The sequence below is a fragment of the Oncorhynchus keta genome, chromosome 1 (assembly GCF_023373465.1).
Source record: "Oncorhynchus keta strain PuntledgeMale-10-30-2019 chromosome 1, Oket_V2, whole genome shotgun sequence".
Taxonomy (NCBI): domain Eukaryota; kingdom Metazoa; phylum Chordata; class Actinopteri; order Salmoniformes; family Salmonidae; genus Oncorhynchus; species Oncorhynchus keta.
In genome coordinates, this window is record NC_068421.1 from 87306838 (window position 1) to 87326580 (window position 19743).

Sequence of the window (19743 nt, forward strand, 5' to 3'; positions counted from 1 at the left end):
TTCTCCCACTTCATCTGCTTCTTCCTTAATTGCCTTATCCTCTGTCTATCTGTATGTTTCCCCTGCTCCATATCCCCCTCTTTACTAAACTTTTACTCTTGCTTGTTTTCTTCCTTCCCTCCTCCCTCCTCTCTCTTCCCTCCTCCTCTCCTCTCTCTCTTCCCTCCTCCCTCCTCTCTCTCTTCCCTCCTCCTCTCTCTTTCCTTCCTCCTCCCTCCTCTCTCTCTTCCCTCCTCCTCTCCTCTCTCTCTTCCCTCCTCCCTCCTCTCTCTTCCCTCCTCATCTCCTCTCTCTCTTCCCCCCTCCCTCCTCTCTCTCTTCCCTCCTCCTCTCCTCTCTCTCTTCCCTCCTCCCTCCTCTCTCTTCCCTCCTTCCTCCTCTCTCTCTTCCCCCTCCCTCCTCTCCTCTCTCTCTTCCCTCCTCCCCCCCTCCTCTCTCTCTCTCTTCCCCTCCTCTCTCTCTCCTCTCTCTCCCTCCTCCCTCCTCTCTCTCTTCCCTCCACCCCTCCCTCCTCTCTCTCTTCCCTCCTCCCCCTTCCCTCCTCTCTCCCTCTTCCCCCTCCCTCCCCCTCTCTCCTCTCTCCCCCCTCCCTCCTCTCCTCTCTCTCTCTTCCCTCCCCCTCCCTCCTCTCTCTCTTCCCCCTCCTTCCTCTCCTCTCTCTCTCTCTTCCTCCTCCCCCTCCCTCCTCTCTCTCTTCCCTCTCTCTCTTCCCTCCTCCCCCATCTCTCTCTTCCCTACTACCTCCTCTCTCTTTCCCTTCCCTTCCTTCTCTCCTCCCCCCTGCCCACTCTCACTCTTCCCTCCTCTCTTTCCCTCCTGCCCCCTCTCTCTCTTCCCTCCCCCCTCTCTCTGTGGTGCTGTGACATCACCAGACAGTAATGAGTGTGAGCATGCGCCCCAGCCCTGCGCGCACCAGTGCCTCAACACCCCCGGCAGCTTCAAGTGTGTGTGCCCGCCAGGGCTCCACCTGCTTGGGGATGGAAAGTCCTGCGCGGGGCTGGAGAAGCTGCCTCCCAGCTACCAGAGCTTCTCATACGGCTACAGCTCCTCCCAGGACTCCCCTGAGCGGAGCGCCTTCCAGCGCCAGTACCACAGCCTGGCCTCTCAGAGCTACCCCTCCTACGCTGCCACAGGGGGGCGCTATAGGCAGCGTAGACGCAGGGAGGCCCTGGCCTGTCCGCAGGGGTACGAGGCCAGGGGTGGCAGTTGCCTAGGTAACTATGGAGGAGGCAGGGGGACAGGCAGAGGGGGAGGAGTTTGAAAGGAGAGGAGGAGGGTCTGGCTGCATGGCTGTGCTACCTGGGGTTTGCTTCCCCTTGTTTTCTAAAACACCTTTATAACATGTTTCAACTGATAAATGTTTCCTGTGTGTGTGTGTGTGTGTGTGTGTGTGTGTGTGTGTGTGTGTGTGTGTGTGTGTGTGTGTGTGTGTGTGTGTGTGTGTGTGTGTGTGTGTGTGTGTGTGTGTGTAGACATCAACGAGTGTGAGGTGAGGGACACGTGCCAGCATGAGTGTATGAACACTCCAGGGAGCCATAGGTGTCAGTGTCCAGCCGGCTACCGCCTCATGACCAATGGCAAGACCTGCCAAGGTGAGCAGAACGCCTCTACCTGTCAGTCAATCGATGAATCAGTTAGTCATGTTATTGATATATCTATCCATTCGTCATCACTCAGAGAGCATCCCTGTATTCTACTATAAGGAAATACATTCAATGAAATAATTTGATGAGGAAAATGTATCTGTGTAAAAGTTGCAGGTACAGTACACTCAATAACTGCATCATGTGTTATGTATTGGTATAACTAACTCCTGTATTGTGGTGTTATGTATTGGTATAACTAACTCCTGTATTGTGGTGTTATGTATTGGTATAACTAACTCCTGTATTGTGGTGTTATGTATTGGTATAACTAACTCCTGTATTGTGGTGTTATGTATTGGTATAACTAACTCCTGTATTGTGGTGTTATGTATTGGTATAACTAACTCCTGTATTGTGGTGTTATGTATTGGTATAACTAACTCCTGTATTGTGGTGTTATGTATTGGTATAACTAACTCCTGTATTGTGGTGTTATATATTGGTATAACTAACTCCTGTATTGTGGTGTTATGTATTGGTATAACTAACTCCTGTTTTGTGGTGTTATGTATTGGTATAACTAACTCCTGTATTGTGGTGTTATGTATTGGTATAACTAACTCCTGTATTGTGGTGTTATGTATTGGTATAACTAACTCCTGTATTGTGAGCGCAGATATAGATGAGTGTCTGGAGCAGAATGTCCAGTGTGGGACCAACAGGATGTGCTTTAACATGAGAGGAAGTTACCAGTGTATCGATACACCCTGCCCACCTAACTACCAGAGAGACCCAGCAACAGGGTAAACAGTAAACACACATTGACTCACACTCTTATGTGTATTCGGAGTATTCCGACCCCTTGACTTTTTCCACATTTTATTATGTTACAGCCTTCTTTTAAAATTGATTACATTGTTTTCCCCCCCCTCATCAATCTACACACAAATGTTGGCACAGTTATTAAAAATAAAAAACAGAAATAATACATTTACATAAGTATTCAGACCGTTTACTCAGTACTTTGTTGAAGCACCTTTGTCAGCAATTACAGCCTTGAGTTTCCCTGGCTATGACTCTACATGCTTGGCACACCTGTATTTGTGGAGTTTCTCCCATTCTTCTCTGGAGATCCCATCAAGCTCTGTCAGGTTGGATGGGGAGCGTCGTTGCACAACTATTTTCAGGTCTCTACAGAGATGTTTGATCGGGTTCAAGTCCAGATTCTGGCTGGGCCACTCAAGGACATTCAGAGACTTGTCCTGAAGCCACTCCTGCGTTGTCTTGGCTGTGTGCTTAGGGTTGTTGTCCTGTTGGAAGGTGAACCTTCACCCCAGTCCTGAGTACTCTGGTGCAGGTTTTCATCAAGAATCTCTCTGTACTTTGCTCCGTTCATCTTTCCCTTGATCCTGACTAGTCTCCCAGTCTCTGCCGCTGAAAAACATCCCCACAGCATTATGCTTCTACCACCATGCTTCACCGTAAGGATGGTGCCAGGTTTCCTCCAGACATGACACTTGGCATTCTGGCCAAAGAGTTCAATATTGGTTTAATCAGACCAGAGAATCTTGTTTCTCATGGTCTGAGAGTCTTTAAGTGCCTTTTTGCAAACTTCAAGCGGGCTGTCATGTACCTTTTACTGAGGACTGGCTTCCGTCTGGCCACACTACCATAAAGGCCTGATTGGTGGAGTGCTGCAGAGATGGTTGTCCTTCTGGAAAGTTCTACCATCGCCACAGAGGAACTCTGGAGCTCTGTCAGATTGACCATCGGGTTCTTGGTCACCTCCCTGACCAAGGCCTTTCTCCCGATTGCTCAGTTTGGCCGGGCGGCCAGCTCAATGGAGGGTCTTGGTGGTTCCAAACTTATTCCATTTAAGAATGATGGAGGCCAGTGTGTTCTTGGGGACCTTCAATGCAGCAGAAATGTTTGGGTACCCTTCGCCAGATCTGTGCATCGACACAATCCTGTTTCGGAGCTCTACTGACAATTCCTTCGACCTCATGGCTTGCTTTTTGCTCTGACATGCACTGTCAACTGTTGGAACTTATATCGACAGGTGTTTTCCTTTCCAAATCATGTCCAATCAATTGAATTCACCACAGGTTCTAATCAAGTTTTAGAAACATCTCAGGATGATCAATGGAAACAGGGTGCACCAGAGCTCAATTTCAAGTCCCATAACAAAGGGTCTGAATACTTATGTAAATAAGGTATTTCAGTTTCTTTGTCTTTATGAATTTGCAAAAAAAAATCTAAAAACCTGTTTTCATTTTGTCATTATAGGGTATTGTCTGTTGCGTGATGAGGATTGTTTTATTTATTAAATCCATTTTAGAATAAGGCTGAATCATAACAAATTGTGGAAAAAATTTGAGGGGTCTGAATACTTTCCGAATGCTGTCATACACACAACTACTAACACACACCTGCATACCGGTACTTTCCCCAGCACTTTTTTTACTATACATTTGTTGCATTTTGTCTGAAGAATCATGCAGTATATACACTTAAGACCTAGGCTCAATCAGATCAAGCGTTCACCGGGGATAGACGACACCCGCATAGCTGATGTTTTGGCCGTGTCGGAGGTGGAGCTGTGTTGGAGCTGTAAAATTGGCAAGCAGTTGCTCTTGTGATCATTGTCACAAAGCCACACCCGTCCCACTCACGTTAGAAGTTCAGAATGAGAAGGTGTAGCCTATATAGAAATAATGTTGCTCAAATTGAAAATCATTAAGCGAAATTGAGGATTTCTATCAGCCTTATCAAGGTGTAGATTACATCTCACATTCCGGTGTTCAAACTTGTAAACAGACTGCATTAGATTTCTGTTAATGTGACTCCGTGCAGCCAATGGCAATGTCCCCTTTAGGTATAATTCCAGTAGCCGCTTGTGCATTTGACGGCTCCAACGCTATGCGGATGTTGGCTAAAGTGGATCTGATTGAATAGAGCCCTAAGTACAGAATACCGTAGCGAAATGTCCATGTTGTGTGTTCTGTGTTGTAGGTTCTGTCTGAAGAAATGCCCTCCCAACGACCTGGAGTGTGCACTAAGCCCTTACGCACTGGAGTACAAGCTGCTGTCCCTCCCCTTTGGCATTGCGGCCAATCAGGACCTGATCCGGCTGGTGGCGTACACGCAGGACGGCGTGGTGCACCCCCGTACCTCCTTCCTGGTGGTGGACGAGGACGTGACGTTACCCTTCGCCCTGCGAGACGAGAACCTGAAAGGGGTGCTGTTCACAACCAGGGCCCTCCGAGAGCCCCACACCTTCAGGATGAAGGTTCGCTCCCTGTCCTACAGCGCTGACGGAGGCATCGAGTACCAGACCACCTTCATCGTCTACATCGCCGTCTCCGCCTATCCCTACTGAGAGCACTTTAAAGGGAGGGTGGGGCACTGAAAAGGTTGCGACCTCTGTATGCAGCACCACTGCGAACAAGCATGTGTGTGGATGTATGTATGTGTGTGTGTGTGTGGTTGGTTGGTAAAGCTGCCACATAAGTAAATGGGAACTAGTAGAAAAAGACTGTTCATATATGAGAACTACTAAGGTGGGACAGGAGAACAGCACTGCAATCCCAGGAGGCAAATTAAGAGATGACTCAACACTCATCCCTGGTGCACACCAAAGAGTTTACAGAATAGCGAGTTCCCCTCGGATGGAAGTAAACATCTATTTATTGGCCAGATACCTTAAGTAGAATCCTGTTCTCTCCAATGTTAAGGGGCTTTGTGGAACTATAATGAATTGTTTGACCCTCTTGTACTTTACACTGCCCTCTCCCATCCACAAGGTGTTGTGATCTTTACAGATGACCCAGACTGCTTCTCCAGGTCCCATGATGAGTCCACCGTTGGTCCAGAATGTAGTCTTCCTCCCCTCCTCCTCTCCTCAGGCTTAAAGTGGTAGAGACAAGAAACATTAGCGAGCCTTTATTTACATCTACCTATTAACTTATTGGGAAGTGCTTGAATACCAAAAAAAGGGTCAGTTCCCTCCTTTGCGTAACTCTTTGGCTGGTTGGTCGCAAAATGTTGTGACATCAGACCGGAGAACAGAGCAAATCATTTGATTGGTCTGAAATGGTGCCTGTAGAGACTTGTTGGCAAGAGGAGTTTGACTGTGTATCAGTCAGACTTAGATCGACATTGCACCATTGTATCACATCTCTTTGGTCAAACTCTTGCCCACCTCAGGTAATCACCCCTCTTCCTCATCCCCAGAGTACACAACACACTCCATTACCTGTGTGTCCGATAGGAACAGTAGTGGTCATTACTTCATTACAGTCAATACAATCACAACATTAAAGGTTCATAGGATTCTTTTAACCACTTCCTCCTTCGTCAGTTACCAAGATGTATTCTATTTTTAGGATTTGTATAGAAGTGTTGGATTTTTCTTGTAATGTATTTCTATACTGTATTTTACTGTATTACATTTTTATAAAAAATAAAAGATATACAATCATGATAAGAGGTGTTTCTGTGACTAGTTATCTGCTGTACCACAAGAGGACTTTTCACCAGTAAATAACTCCGAACTTCTGTTTTCATATGATTTAATCACAAACATGGAGTAAGGCAGTTTGTATACCAGTTTGATATGTTCCTTTGATTTTTTTTTTGCAATTGAGCATTTTAACATTTCAACTTCTGTAGCTCAGTTGGTAGAGCATGGCGCTTGTAACGCCAGGGTAGTGGGTTCGATCCCCGGGACCACCCATACGTAGAATGTATGCACACATGACTGTAAGTCGCTTTGGATAAAAGCGTCTGCTAAATGGCATATATTATTATTATTATTATCATATATTATAATTATAAAAACAGCTACTAATGTATCACCACTGATGAGATTATTAAAACAAGAAAAAAAACACACATATTTTTAAAAAATTGTCATTATTAATCAAAATGTGGTTTCCCCATAAATTATTTATTATGGGGACCTTGAATGCAGAATAGCGAGTTTGTAAGTCGCTCTGGACAAGAGCGTCTGCTAAATGACTTAAATGTAAATGTTCCCCTCGGATGGAAGTAAACATCTATTTATTGGCCAGATACCTTAAATAGAATCCTGTTCTCTCCAATGTTAAGAGGCTTTGTGGATCAATAATGAATTGTTTGACCTTCTTGTACTTTACAGAGACAGGTTGCATCAAATGGCACCCTATTCCCTATATAGTGCACTACTTTGACCTGGGCCCATAGGGCTATGATCAAAAGCAGTGCATGGTTATAAGGAATAGGCTGCCATTTGTGACTCACATATAGAGATAAAACAGATAGTGATCCTCAAACAATAAGGCCTTGGGAGGAATGAACAGAAGACACGGATTTCAACGTAAATAATAGAAAAATAATTAGAACATAAAATCAAAAATAAAAACGTACGGACAATTTTTACTTCTCATCAATTACACAGTTTTAGTCCATGAAACTTGACATTTTTTTAGAGCAAGAATGAGCAAAAGCCATAATTTCATCTCAATATATTAAAAACAGGGTTAATTTATGTCATCAATCGTGAAAAACATGATATAGTACATATTCCACCATTATCTGCAAGTCCTGATAACCCATGTCAACTGAACAATCTAAACACCTGCCAAGGGCTGCTCAGAACATGGATGTCAGTAGCCGTTTCAGTTCAAAACAGACCACTTTCAGGAAAGCAATCAGCTACTTTGGCAACAGATGTGATCTACCAGTAAAGGCAGATAAAGCAGACAGACAGAGATCAGGGGCTGCTCACAATGCATGACACAAAACCCAGGGGAAGTGTTTGGTTGTGCACCACAAAATACTGTCCTACCTAATGCATGGTTGTGCACCACAAAATACTGTCCTACCTAATGCATGGTTGTGCACCACAAAATACTGTCCTACCTAATGCATGGTTGTGCACCACAAAATACTGTCCTACCTAATGCATGGTTGTGCACCACAAAATACTGTCCTACCTAATGCACCACAAAATACTGTCCTACCTAATGCATGGTTGTGCACCACAAAATACTGTCCTACCTAATGCACCACAAAATACTGTCCTACCTAATGCATGGTTGTGCACCACAAAATACTGTCCTACCTAATGCATGGTTGTGCACCACAAAATACTTCACCTAATGCATGGTTGTGCAAAAATACTGTCCTACCTAATTTTGTGCACTACTGGTTCAATATTTGTGCCAAAAATACTGTCCTACTTAATGCATGGTTGTGCACAAAAATAAATGTACAAAATACTGCACTAATGCATGGTTGTACACCTAAACAAAATACTGTCCTACCTAATGCATGGTTGTGCACACCTGCTCCTTTCCATACTGACAATGCATGGTTGTGCTACTGTCCTACCATGGTGAAAAAATACTGCTATGCATGGTTGTGCACCACAAAATACTGTCCTACCTAATGCATGGTTGTGCACCACAAAATACTGTCCTACCTAATGCACCACAAAATACTGTCCTACCTAATGCATGCTTGTATTTCAACCAAACACATTTCCTGGGTTCATATTCCAAATACTTGGGTCTTATACAAAATAAATGTAAGCGCACTGAGGGTACAAAACATTATGAACACCTGCTCTTTCCATGACAGACTGACCAGGTGAAAGCTATGATCCCTTAATGTAGTCACATGTTAAATCACCTTCACTCATCAGTGAAGGGGAGGAGCCAGGTTAAAATGACTTTTAAGCCTTGAGACACGGACTGTGTATGTGTGCCATTCAGAGGGTGAATGAGCAAAACAAAATATTAAATGCATTTGAACAGGGTATGGTAGTAGGTGCCAGGCGCACCGGTTTGTATCAGGAACTGCAACGCTGCTGGGTTTTTCATGAACAACAGTTTCCCGTGTTCATCAAGAACAGTCCACCACCCAAAGGACATCCAGACAACTTGACACAACTGTGGGAAGCATTGGAGACAACATGGGCCAGCATCCCTGTGGAACGCTTTCAACACCTTGTAGAGTCAACATGGGCCAGCATCCCTGTGGAACACTTTCAACACCTTGTAGAGTAGAGTCAACAACATGGGCCAGCATCCCTGTGGAACGCTTTCAACACCTTGTAGAGTCAACCATCCCTGGGCCAGCATCCCTGTGGAACACTTTCAACACCTTGTAGAGTCAACATGGGCCAGCATCCCTGTGGAACGCTTTCAACACCTTGTAGAGTCAACATGGGCCAGCATCCCTGTGCAACACCTTGTAGAGTCAACACCAGCATCCCTGTAGAGTCAACATGGGCCAGCATCCCTGTGGAACGCTTTCAACACCTTGTAGAGTCAACATGGGCCAGCATCCCTGTGGAACGCTTTCAACACCTTGTAGAGTCAACATGGGCCAGCATCCCTGTGGAACACTTTCAACACCTTGTAGAGTCAACATGGGCCAGCATCCCTGTGGAACACTTTCAACACCATCCCTGTAGAACACCTTGTCAACATGGGCCAGCATCCCTGTGCAACGCTGTGGAACATGGGCTCCCTTGGAACAACACCTTGTAGAGTCAACATGGGCCAGCATCCCTGTGCAACGCTTTCAACACCTTGTAGAGTCAACATGGGCCAGCATCCCTTTCAACACCTTGTAGAGTCAACATGGCTCCCTTCAACACCTTGAGTCAACATGGGCCAGCATCCCTGTGGAACATTGTAGGCAACATGGGCCAGCATCCCTGTGGAACGCTTTCAACACGTTGTAGAGTCCCTGACCTGACAACATGGCCCAGCATCCCTGAGGCTGTTCTGGGCCAGCATCCCTGTGGAACGCTGTAGAGTCAACATGGGCCAGCATCCCTGTGCAACGCTTTCAACACGGAAGGTGTTTTTAATGTTTTGTAAACTGATGGCTTTTAAAAAATACTGATCAATTATCAGGAAGAGACCCAAAGTTCCATTCACAAATCACAATAGAAAAACCATGACACTTTAACAAACACAGGTTAAATGTGGGGGTGGCAGGAAGCCTAGTGGTTAGAGCGTTGGGCCTGTAAAAATCTGTCGTTCTGCCCCTGAACAAGGCAGTTAACCCACTGTTCCTAGGCTGTCATTGTAAATGAGAATTTGTTTAACTGACTCGCCTAGTTAAATAAAAAAATACATCAAGAAAGGTACACCATGATTGACTAGCAGTGATATAGCATGCACCATATACTGGTGAGGGAATGTGGCCCGACAGAGCAAAGAATACATCCAAGGCAAATTCTGTTCGTCAAAATACTAATAATCATAGGTGTAGGGTTGGAAAATTCTGGAACACTTAAATAAATTCCCTAGTTTTACCGGTTGGAGGATTCCTGGAATCAAGATGGAATAAATCCGTAATCCTTCAAACACGATTTGTGGAAAACCAGGGAATTTATTGAACGTTTGCAACTTCGTGAAACTATTCTTATGTCCTGGAAGCACTACAAATGCATCCCTTACTAAACAATATTACAACAAAGTCTGACATGATAATGCCCTGTACATGATTCAGTGAGTGAGAGAACACTGTGGAAAAGGCATAGAGCTCACTAAACCCATACTAGGACACCACTTAGACTGCATGCCCTTTACATTAGCTAAGTGGTAGGGTAGTGTTTTTACAGGAACACAGTCTAGGATTAATAACAGTGGTGCTAGTAGTAAAAGGGGGCCGTAATGCATCGTGGGTATTAATCCTTAACTTGGGCAGGCAGGACAGGATGATGGCTGGACCACCCCTGCTGGCTAATCTACCCCGCTCCATCTGTGGCTGTGCTTTTCAGGAGCCTCCCTCCCTCTGCCCCCACGGGTCACAGAAGGACAAATTAGGGATTTTCTGTGGAATTATAAGCTTTTGTTCCATCAGGAATTTTCTGATCAGCTTTTTAACAAAGACACCAGCCTATCAGAGCTTTAACAAAAAAAGAGTAGCAGGGTAGACAAATAACTGTTATAAAATAGATTTTTCCTGAGAAAAACAAAGCCATACCTAAGAAGAGTTCTGTAGCATTGTGCTGGTGTGTGTTTGAGGGTTTAGGTAAGGAAAGGAATGGAGTAAAAATACTAAAAACGATGCCAATTTGGCATGTGTTATGTGTTTGGGTGCATGTGTGAAACAGCTGTATCAGTGTGTGTGTGTGTGTGTGTCTGTGTAGGGAGAGATAGGGAAGTGAGATCTGAAAACAAGCAGAGACAGATAGGAGGGATCTACTCTGTGACACGCTGTGATCTACTGGATATCATCCTTGTGTTGTAATGTGCACCAGATGGTCGTTGTGAAGAACATGACTCCTCTCCTCCTCTGTTAGACAGTCTTCCTGGCTGTTAGTACTCTAACGATGCATCCCAGGCCACCTGCAGATAGAGCCTGTGTAGAACATGGCTCCTCTCCTCCTCTGTTAGACAGTCTTCCTGGCTGTTAGTGTTCTAACGATGCATCCCAGGCCACCTGCAGATAGAGCCTGGGACAGAGGGGAAGGAAATAAAGGGATATCATGTAACTTACATACGTTATCATACGCAACTGTGTTTATCAAGTCTAATTAGTGTGTGTGTGTGTGTGTGTGTGTGTGTGTGTGTGTGTGTGTGTGTCAGTACTTTTGTCAAGTCTAATTAGTGTGTGTGTGTGTGTGTGTGTGTGTGTATGTATGGCAGTACATTTATCAAGTCTGATTAGTGTGTGTGTGTGTGTGTGTGTGTGTGTGTGTGTGTGTGTGTGTGTGTGTGTGTGTGTGTGTGTTTATGGCAGTACTTTTATCAAGTCTAATTAGTGTGTGTGTGTGTGTGTGTGTGTGTGTGTATATGTATGGCAGTACTTTTATCAAGTCCAATGTACGTGTGTGTTTTTTGTTATCCTCACAAGGATAGTAAAGCAAGGAACATTCAGACAAGTGGGGCTACTTCACTGGTATCCACAAGGAAAAAGGCTATTTTAGGCTTAGGGTTTAGGTTTACAATTAAGGTTAGGATTAGTGGTTGGGTTTATGGTTAGAAGTTAGGGTTAGAGGTTAAGCAAAATAGGACTTTCAATGGAAATCAATTGTTTGGTCCCCACAAGGACAGTAAAACCTATGGTGTGTTGATGGCAGTACCTTTTCATGCCACTGCAGCAGGACGGCACTGCTGTTATCCGATGGCGTCTCAAAGCCTTTGTAGATGTACTTCATGAGCAGGTCCACTCCGTTCTTATCCAGAGACTGGACTCCCTTGTCTACGTCACTGCTCTTAAAGGCACTCAGCACCTTCAACACAAGGCCCTCGGCACAGTCCTGACAAAACACAATAAAGTTCCCCTATTACTTACAGAAAGAAATCTCCAGGGAACCCAACTTAGCAACAGGTTAAAAGAAGCTACGATACAGCCTACATTCATAGTTCCTATGACTAAGTCTCTACTAAATACATTAGGTGGGCCTAACGTTTATGTAGGCCTAAATGGAAGTCAGACACATATCAGCTCATTGTAAGTCTTTTTCCATTGAGTTATCTCGACTCACCTTGACGTTCTGGTTCTTGGTGTTGATTGGTGGGTTCTTCAGGACTGCCTGCAAGGCCTCCATCAGGTTCCCTGTGCAGAGAGGGGTTAAGGAGGCAACGTGGACAATATCTGGTAGTCTGGATTATAACACCATCCTAGAACAACAGTCTGTCCAATCAAACCTAACCTTGTCTTTGAAAATAGAATCATTACATCATATCAATACATGGACATTCAAATCACATCAATACATTGAATGTCACAGTTTACTACCAATCAGACACTTGACAACTCAGTGTATGTAGCTACTGAACAGACAAGCAATCTGGGGTGTATTTAACTAGAAACCAAAAGGAGTCAAACAGAAGCCAACAGAATGAATTTGTCCAATAGAAACTCTAGTTTTCGTTGCAAAACTTTTTCAGTTTGGAGTAAACGGAGTCTGCACTTTCCGCTGCAAAGCGTTTTAAAACTGTTTGCTGAGGTCTTGGTCTGAATGAAGACACCCCTGGCTAGACCAGAGAGGAAGAGGCGAAGCGAGAGAGTTTACTCCGCCCAAAATCTGTCCACGTTAAGCAGATCATTAATTATTAGGAAAGTGAGGATTTTTGAATGGGGGCAATGAGAGAGTGGCGAATTTGGTCAAGACAAAAAAAAAAAATGCTATTTTTAATCGTGAGGGTTATTTGATCTAACAGAAGTCTCACAATGCTTAGGAAGCCTAGCGGTTAACCGCATTGGACCAGTAACCGAAAGGTTGCTGGTTTGAATCCCGAGCCGACATGTGAAAGATCTGTTGATGTGCCCTTGAGCAAGGAAATTACCCCTAATTGCTCCTGTAAGACTCGCTGGATAACAGTGTCTGCTAAATTATGTAATTGTAGAAATATAAGGGTTAGGGATGCACCAATATGACATTTTTGGCCGATACCGATATTTTCCGTGACAAAAAAAAGCAATACAGATATTTAACATTTTAGCGGCCGTTTAAGCATTCTAATAGTTAAATAGTTAACACACACACACGGATGCAGAGGTCTAAGGCACGAGGCGCTACTACAGTCCCTGGTTCGAATCCAGGCTGTATCACATCCGGCCGTGATTGGGAGTTCCATAGGGCGGTGCATAAATGGCCCAGCGTCGTCCGGGTTTGGCAGGGTAGGCCGTCATTGTAAATAAGAATTTGTTCTTACTTTTGGTCATGTAGTGTATATAAAATGTTTGGACTTGTCAGCATTCAAAAGACCAATTTGGCCACACCTATTCTTGGCGTGCAGGCCAGGTATATCTATGCACGCTGCAGTGTGCGCGTTCACACAACATTAAACATGACAGAGAAACCAGACACATGCTCTCCAAACAAAGAAATTGACAGTAAACTGGTAAATGCAATTAAATAAACCTAAAGTGTTGCGCTGTTTGTGAGCTCTCCAAAAAAAACGTTTCCACCTGGAGAATAAGAATGGTATGAATGTATATTATATTTAATGAATGATGTCTATAACCAAACATTGTAAATGAATGGGGGAATATGTTGAGATTAACAGTGACTTGACTGATGTATATACATTTCACGGGGAATTGATAAAACCTGACGAACAATTGACACAATGAAACAAATATTGCGCAAGAACTCGCGGCAGACAGTCGTTGCAGAGAGAGATGCGCCCACAGGGGAGAGAGACGCGCCCACAGGGGGGAGAGACGCAGCCACAGGGGGGAGAGACGCGCCCACAGGGGGAGAGACGAGCCCACAGGGGGAGAGACGCGCCCACAGGGGGGAGAGACGCGCCCACAGGGGAGAGAGACGCGCCCACAGGGGAGAGAGACGCGCCCACAGGGGGGGAGAGACGTGCCCACAGGGGAGAGTGACGCGCCCACTAGGGGGGAGAGACGCGCCCACAGGGCAGAGTGACGCGCCCACAGGGGAGGGTGACGCGCCCACAGGGGGGGAGAGACGCGCCCACTAGGGGGGAGGGACGCGCCCACAGGGGGGAGAGACGCGCCCACAGGGGGGAGAGACGCGCCCACAGGGGGGAGAGACGCGCCCACAGGGGGAGAGACGCGCCCACAGGGGGGAGAGACGCGCCCACAGGGGGGAGAGACGCGCCCACAGGGGAGAGACAGGGGGAGAGACGTGCCCACAGGGGGAGAGACGCGCCGACAGAGAGACGCGCCCACAGGGGGAGAGACGCGCCCACAGGGGAGAGAGTGCCCACAGGGGGAGAGACGCGCCCACAGGGGGGAGAGACGCGCCCATAGGGCGAACTAAATACAAAGCTGGACCCCTGAACTGGACATCATTTATTTTACACATCTTAAATGTCTTATAGTTATACTTAACGTATAGTTATAAGCAGTGGCATAGTATTGAAAATCATACAGTTGATATTTTGAAATGCCCCGGTATATCGTCCCAGACTAGAGCATTCTCTCCCGAACTTGAGCCAGCACTTATAAATCAAAAGCAAATATTACAGGTGGAGGTGTATGACGTTATTAACTTAGCCTACCACAGACATGAGAAGCGTTTTCCCCGCTTTTTATGGAAACCCAAAGGAATCACACCTATCCGCTCAGTGGCTTTCCATAACCCCCTACACACACCTATCCGCTCAGTGGCTTTCCATAACCCCCTACACACACCTATCCGCTCAGTGGCTTTCCATAACCCCCTACACACACCTATCCGCTCAGTGGCTTTCCATAACCCCCTACACACACCTATCCGCTCAGTGGCTTTCCATAACCCCCTACACACACCTATCCGCTCAGTGGCTTTCCATAACCCCCTACACACACCTATCCGCTCAGTGGCTTTCCATAACCCCCTACACACACCATGGCTTGCTCTGCCCATTGTGCTGACAAGATCAATATGAGAAGATCCTCGTTACACAGAATTCATCTGATGGCATTGAAGAGTTTACCACATCAGTCACCGGTTTCATTAATAGAAACCATAGATTACAGGCAACATCCGCACTGAGCTAAAGGTTAGAGCTGCCGCTTTCAAGAAGGATACTAATCCGGACGCTTAGAAGAAATCCCGCTACGCCATCTGACAAACAGGCAAGGCATCAATACAAGCGGACTGGGCTCGTGACCTAGAGGTAGTTGTGGGCCTATGTTTTGCTAAATTATTTCCCAAAATTCACCTGATTTCCAGAAATTTCAGGTTGGAGGATTCTCAGATTTCCTTCTGATTCCCTTCTTGATTGATGAAAGTTACCCGAGTTGTAGTTGTAGTCCAACCCTAGTTGTGGAGCCCCCACGTGTTATGATACCTGAACTCATTATATTTACACAATTATGACAATATGTGAATATTGTTGTTAGTTGAGCTGGACCGGGTAGAGATGCATGTTAAGGGCCACATATTGAATTGAAAGGTTCCATGCACTGTGAAGATTCATCCTTCTGCTCCTTTTTTGGCTTCAAATTTTTGTAATGACCTGTTTAATTTAAACTACCAGCTGAATGAATACCGGAGAGACATTTTTCCCCCCTCTTGTTTTGACTGGCTCGGATGTGTCAGGGTTTGCAAACTATCACGGATTACAAAGGGAATCCCAGCTGAGAGCTGCCCAGTGACGCAAGCCTACCAGACGAGCTAAACGCCTTCTATGCTCGCGTTGAGGCAAGCAACACTGAACCGTGGCATGAGAGCACCAGCTGTTCCGGATGAATGTTTGATAACGCCCTCCACAGCAGATGTTTGTAAGACCTTTAAACAGGTTAACATTCACAAAGTCGCAGGGCCAGACAGATTACCAGAACGGGTACTCAGAGCATGCGCTGACAAGTGTCTTCACTGACATTTTCAACCTGTCTAAAGACCCAGTCTGTAATACCTACATGTTTCAAGCAAACCACCTGAGAACACCAAGGTAACCAGTCTAAATGACTATAGCCCCATAGCACTCACATCTGTTTCCATAAAAGGCTTTGAAAGTCTGGTCATGGCTCACATCAACATCCCAGAAACACTGGACCTACTCCAATGCGCATACCACTCCAAAAGATCCACAACAACTCTCCCTCGGGCCTCCCGAGTGGCGCAGCGGACTAAGGCAATGCATCGCAGTGCTTGAGGTGTCACTACAGACCCGGGTAGTGACACAGCCGTCCGTGTCCGGGAGACACATGAGGCGGCGCACAATTGGCCCAGTGTTGTCTGGCTTAGGGGAGGGTTTGGCCGGCAGGGATTTCCTTGTCCCATCTCGCTCCAGTGACTCCTTAGTCGGGCCGGGTGCCTGCACGCTGACTTTAGTCGCCAGTAGTACGGTGATTCCTCCAACCCAACACATTGGTGCGGCTGGCTTCCGGGTTAAGCGTGAAGTGTGTCAAGAAGCAGTGCGGCTTGGCAGGGTCGTGTTTCGGGGGACTCATGGCTCTCGACCTTAACCTCTCCCGAGTCCGTACGGAAGTTGCAGCGATGGTACAAGACTGTAACTACCTATTGGATATCACAAAATTGAGGAGAAAAAAAAAAGGGCAAAAAATATATTTAAAAAACTATTCCTCAACATCAGCAGAAAAAGGAGCTGATGGTGAACTACAGGAAACAGAGATCCAAACACACCCCCATTCACATCAACGGGGCTGTAATAGCGCAGGTCGAGAGTTTCAAGTTCCTCGGTGTCCACATCACTAAGGACCTATCGTGGTTCAAACACACCAACACAGTCGAGAAGAGGTCACAACAATGCTTATTCCCCCTCAGGTGGCTGAAAAGTGCATGGGCACTCAGATCCTCAAAAAGTTCTACAACTGCACCATTGAGAGCATTATTGTTACTATTTCCTATTTATTTAGCAAATACGCGTCTTACTTTTTAACTCTGCACTGTTGAGAATAGGCTCGTAAGTAAAGCATTTCATTATAACAAGTCTACTCCTGTTGTATTCTGCATGATTTGACAGCACAGAGGCATTTGTTTTGCCCCAACCTATCACTCAATCATTTTAACTTATTTATTTTTTATGTAACGATAGGGACGTTTGAACTGAGGGACCTTTTGCCCCATTGTGGACCCGGGTCCTCAACACTCACACAGGAAGTTCTGCAAGAGAGATTCGTCCGGCTGCTACGGACTTATAAGGCATTGAACTCCACTTCCCCATTCAAAGTTTATCACACGCCTCAGATGGCGTAAAACTTACTCTGAAGGGTATATGAGGGAATCTAAAGGAACCGACGGCTAGTTATATCCCTTTTCTGAGGAGTTGTAAAACAATCCCTGGAATGTGACTACCAGACAGGGTGGGGGTTCTTCATTGGGGTACTTAGGTTATCTTGAGCTGAAATTCAATTGATATTGACCACAGTAATCATTCTTATCAATGCTTGTAGATAAGTAGCCTCAATCATACGAAACGGCGAGTTTACTGACTTGTGCACATTCACACTTCCCGGCAAATTGAACCAAGGCGAGTATAACGTTTGACATCAATTGGTGCATTTGAAATAGCATGCACTTGTCATTCGTATCGTTTCCAAAACAGGCAGAACCATTCTCAACAATGTCATCCCAGTTTTCAGCATCTAGCAATCAAGCAGTCCTGATATATTCAGACCGTTCTTATTATATCTCAGTGAGTCCGACAGCTAACACGCGAGCCAGCTACCAACCCTAATTACCACACCTCGCCAGTTGAGACATGATGGCACTTAGCTTGGCACCATAATTACAGCAGCAGAAATGCATGCAAACGAACCGGCAGATACACTGGCCAAATGAGCAAAAAAAAGCATTGCTTTGCTAGCTAGATAAAAGGATATTGTCTGATTAGCGAGTCCACTTCTGCCTCGTCAGGACCCAGCTGATTTTCACCTCCATCCTCCTCGTCAACAAATTTGTTCTCGTCGTATTCGTCAACGTCTACTGTCCTGAATCGATTAGACATTGTATTCTTCGACATTGTGCTAAGTTTTCGTCCCTTCTTCAGATACAAAATAATGACATTTAGTGATACAATCTGCCGTTTACAGCTCTAGTTTGAGAGGCTTCTTTCCTTCTCCTTGCCTCTCACCAGCGTCTCGACAGCAACAACAAAAACGACAATATTCTAAATAAAAGTATCAATATCCTGTATTTATTCATGATATATGAAAAATAATTGTCCAAACATTAACAATGATTCATATTTGTTCATATTTAAGTGACATTTGGTTTTTAAAACATGTTCTAACGTCAAATAAATACACATACACATATTCACGTTTTAACGTGGACTTTTATTTTAAAGGCAAAATCAGAAAACCGGAAGTCTTAATGTGGATGGGATCAGAGAGAAAAGGGAGGAAGAGAGAGGACCAACTCGGCAGAAAATCTGTCTCGCTCCAGCAGGTGGCGTTTTGTGTTGTTTCGCCCACCAAGCAAGCAGTTTTTGTATGTAGGTCAATGAGAGCGTGGAATTTGGTCAACAACAAAAATTATGTCTTATTTGCTACGTGAAGTTTATTTGATCGAATAGAAGTTTTCGTAATCCTTAACCCTCTTGCTGTGTTCCGGTTGAATTGGACCGATTTACAAGTTTTCTCTCTGAAAAAGGTTCTGTCATAAGGTTCCATGACTTTGTCCACACAGGGCATCTGAACACACAAAATACATTTAGATGATTTTCATTACATTTTGGGTGTTTTATTTATCTTTTGTACACCTGTGGTCTTCCCAGTCAAAAATGACCGGTCATTAGAAATGAATGGGTGAGACTACAATTAGTGAATAAAATTGAGTTCAGGCACATGCCCATTCATCAGATGGACACACTTCTTCTCCCAGACCCCCCCCCCCCCCACATGTGTGTGTTTGAGCACACAACACACACACACCACTCCCCTTCTTGGCTTCCATGGCAATCCCTTTCCCCAATTGAATCTTTCCCCCACAGGAACCACCACACCTGTTGGCATTCTCACAAACAATTGCAACATTGTTTCAATAATATATAGAACTTTTCTAGCATCTCTGGTATATAAAGCTTTTTTGAGGCCATGCTCACAATTCATTCTGTGGCAGCACAATGACCAAACGCTATAGTGTATGTGAGGCTCTTGATCATATCTTTGATCATGACACTGATGAGGAGGAGACAGTCCTTGTTTAACTTTGACACAAAGTAGTCTGTGATAAATAGCACAATATGTTTCATCTGAGTATTTGTTATAGTCAAAATAATCCATACATTGTTTTTTAAAACTCAAAAACGAGTTGTATGAGCTCAGGTCAATGAGGCCCACAGGCCATAAAAAGCAAATAGAAGTTCAAAACTTGTCATGTTCACAAGAACTTAAGTTGATAAAAAGAGCTAACACAACATTAGGTGATAATATATGTATTAATATGGATTTATAATCAGCAATAATGGGGCGGTCATTTTGGACCGGGAACACAGAATCTATTAATATGAAACAAACACAACAGGAGGGTTAAATTATGAGTGTACTGATATAAGTAGGGCAGGTGACATCCCGGCAACTTTGAGAAAAATACTTTATATAGGATGGCTATGCATACACAGGATGGCGCCGACAGACATGGCAGCTCTCTACCACCGGCGGAGAAGAGGTATTCGGAGTGGACTTCTAGTCCGACGCTCCATCCACCGCTTCTGAGTATATCTCTGGACAATAAAGTAGACGAACTCAGGGAGAGGATCTCCTTCCAGAGAGACATCAG

The 19743-nt window shown here is 45.1% G+C and overlaps 2 protein-coding genes and 1 long non-coding RNA gene across 23 annotated transcripts in view; 1 reads left to right on the forward strand and 2 right to left on the reverse strand.

Annotated features, from left to right (window-relative positions):
- Window positions 1-6072, forward strand: part of hmcn1 (hemicentin 1) — a 253969-nt gene extending 247897 nt beyond the window's left edge. Inside the window, exons 102-105 of the mRNA XM_052523937.1 lie at window positions 873-1214; window positions 1473-1592; window positions 2263-2389; window positions 4599-6072. Of these exons, the coding sequence (XP_052379897.1) occupies window positions 873-1214; window positions 1473-1592; window positions 2263-2389; window positions 4599-4965 (956 nt within the window). The 3' untranslated portion in view covers window positions 4966-6072. The remainder of the gene's footprint in view (window positions 1-872; window positions 1215-1472; window positions 1593-2262; window positions 2390-4598) is intronic.
- A 1139-nt stretch (window positions 6073-7211) lies between these two features.
- On the reverse strand, window positions 7212-9333 carry LOC118393979 (uncharacterized). 20 transcript variants are annotated; one of them, XR_008065230.1, is made up of 5 exons: window positions 9312-9333; window positions 8891-8938; window positions 8733-8780; window positions 8013-8623; window positions 7212-7689 (listed from the first exon to the last, which is right to left on the reverse strand). It is a non-coding gene; the product is annotated as an uncharacterized LOC118393979 (long non-coding RNA). The 20 variants fall into 20 exon arrangements; XR_008065229.1 differs by lacking the exon at window positions 8891-8938 and adding an exon at window positions 9115-9162; XR_008065232.1 differs by lacking the exon at window positions 8733-8780 and adding an exon at window positions 9115-9162.
- Window positions 9334-9438: 105 nt separating this feature from the next.
- Window positions 9439-18106, reverse strand: arpc5b (actin related protein 2/3 complex, subunit 5B). Of its 2 annotated transcripts, none has more exons than XM_052463814.1 (4): window positions 17843-18106; window positions 12079-12150; window positions 11674-11850; window positions 9439-10949 (listed from the first exon to the last, which is right to left on the reverse strand). In XM_052463814.1, the coding sequence occupies exons 1-4, from the start codon at window positions 17981-17983 to the stop codon at window positions 10887-10889; spliced, it is 453 nt and encodes a 150-aa protein (XP_052319774.1). In that variant the 5' UTR covers window positions 17984-18106; the 3' UTR covers window positions 9439-10886. The 2 variants fall into 2 exon arrangements, with proteins under 2 accessions (XP_052319774.1, XP_052319768.1); XM_052463808.1 differs by having other exon boundaries at window positions 9439-11043.
- Window positions 18107-19743: the final 1637 nt, after the last annotated feature.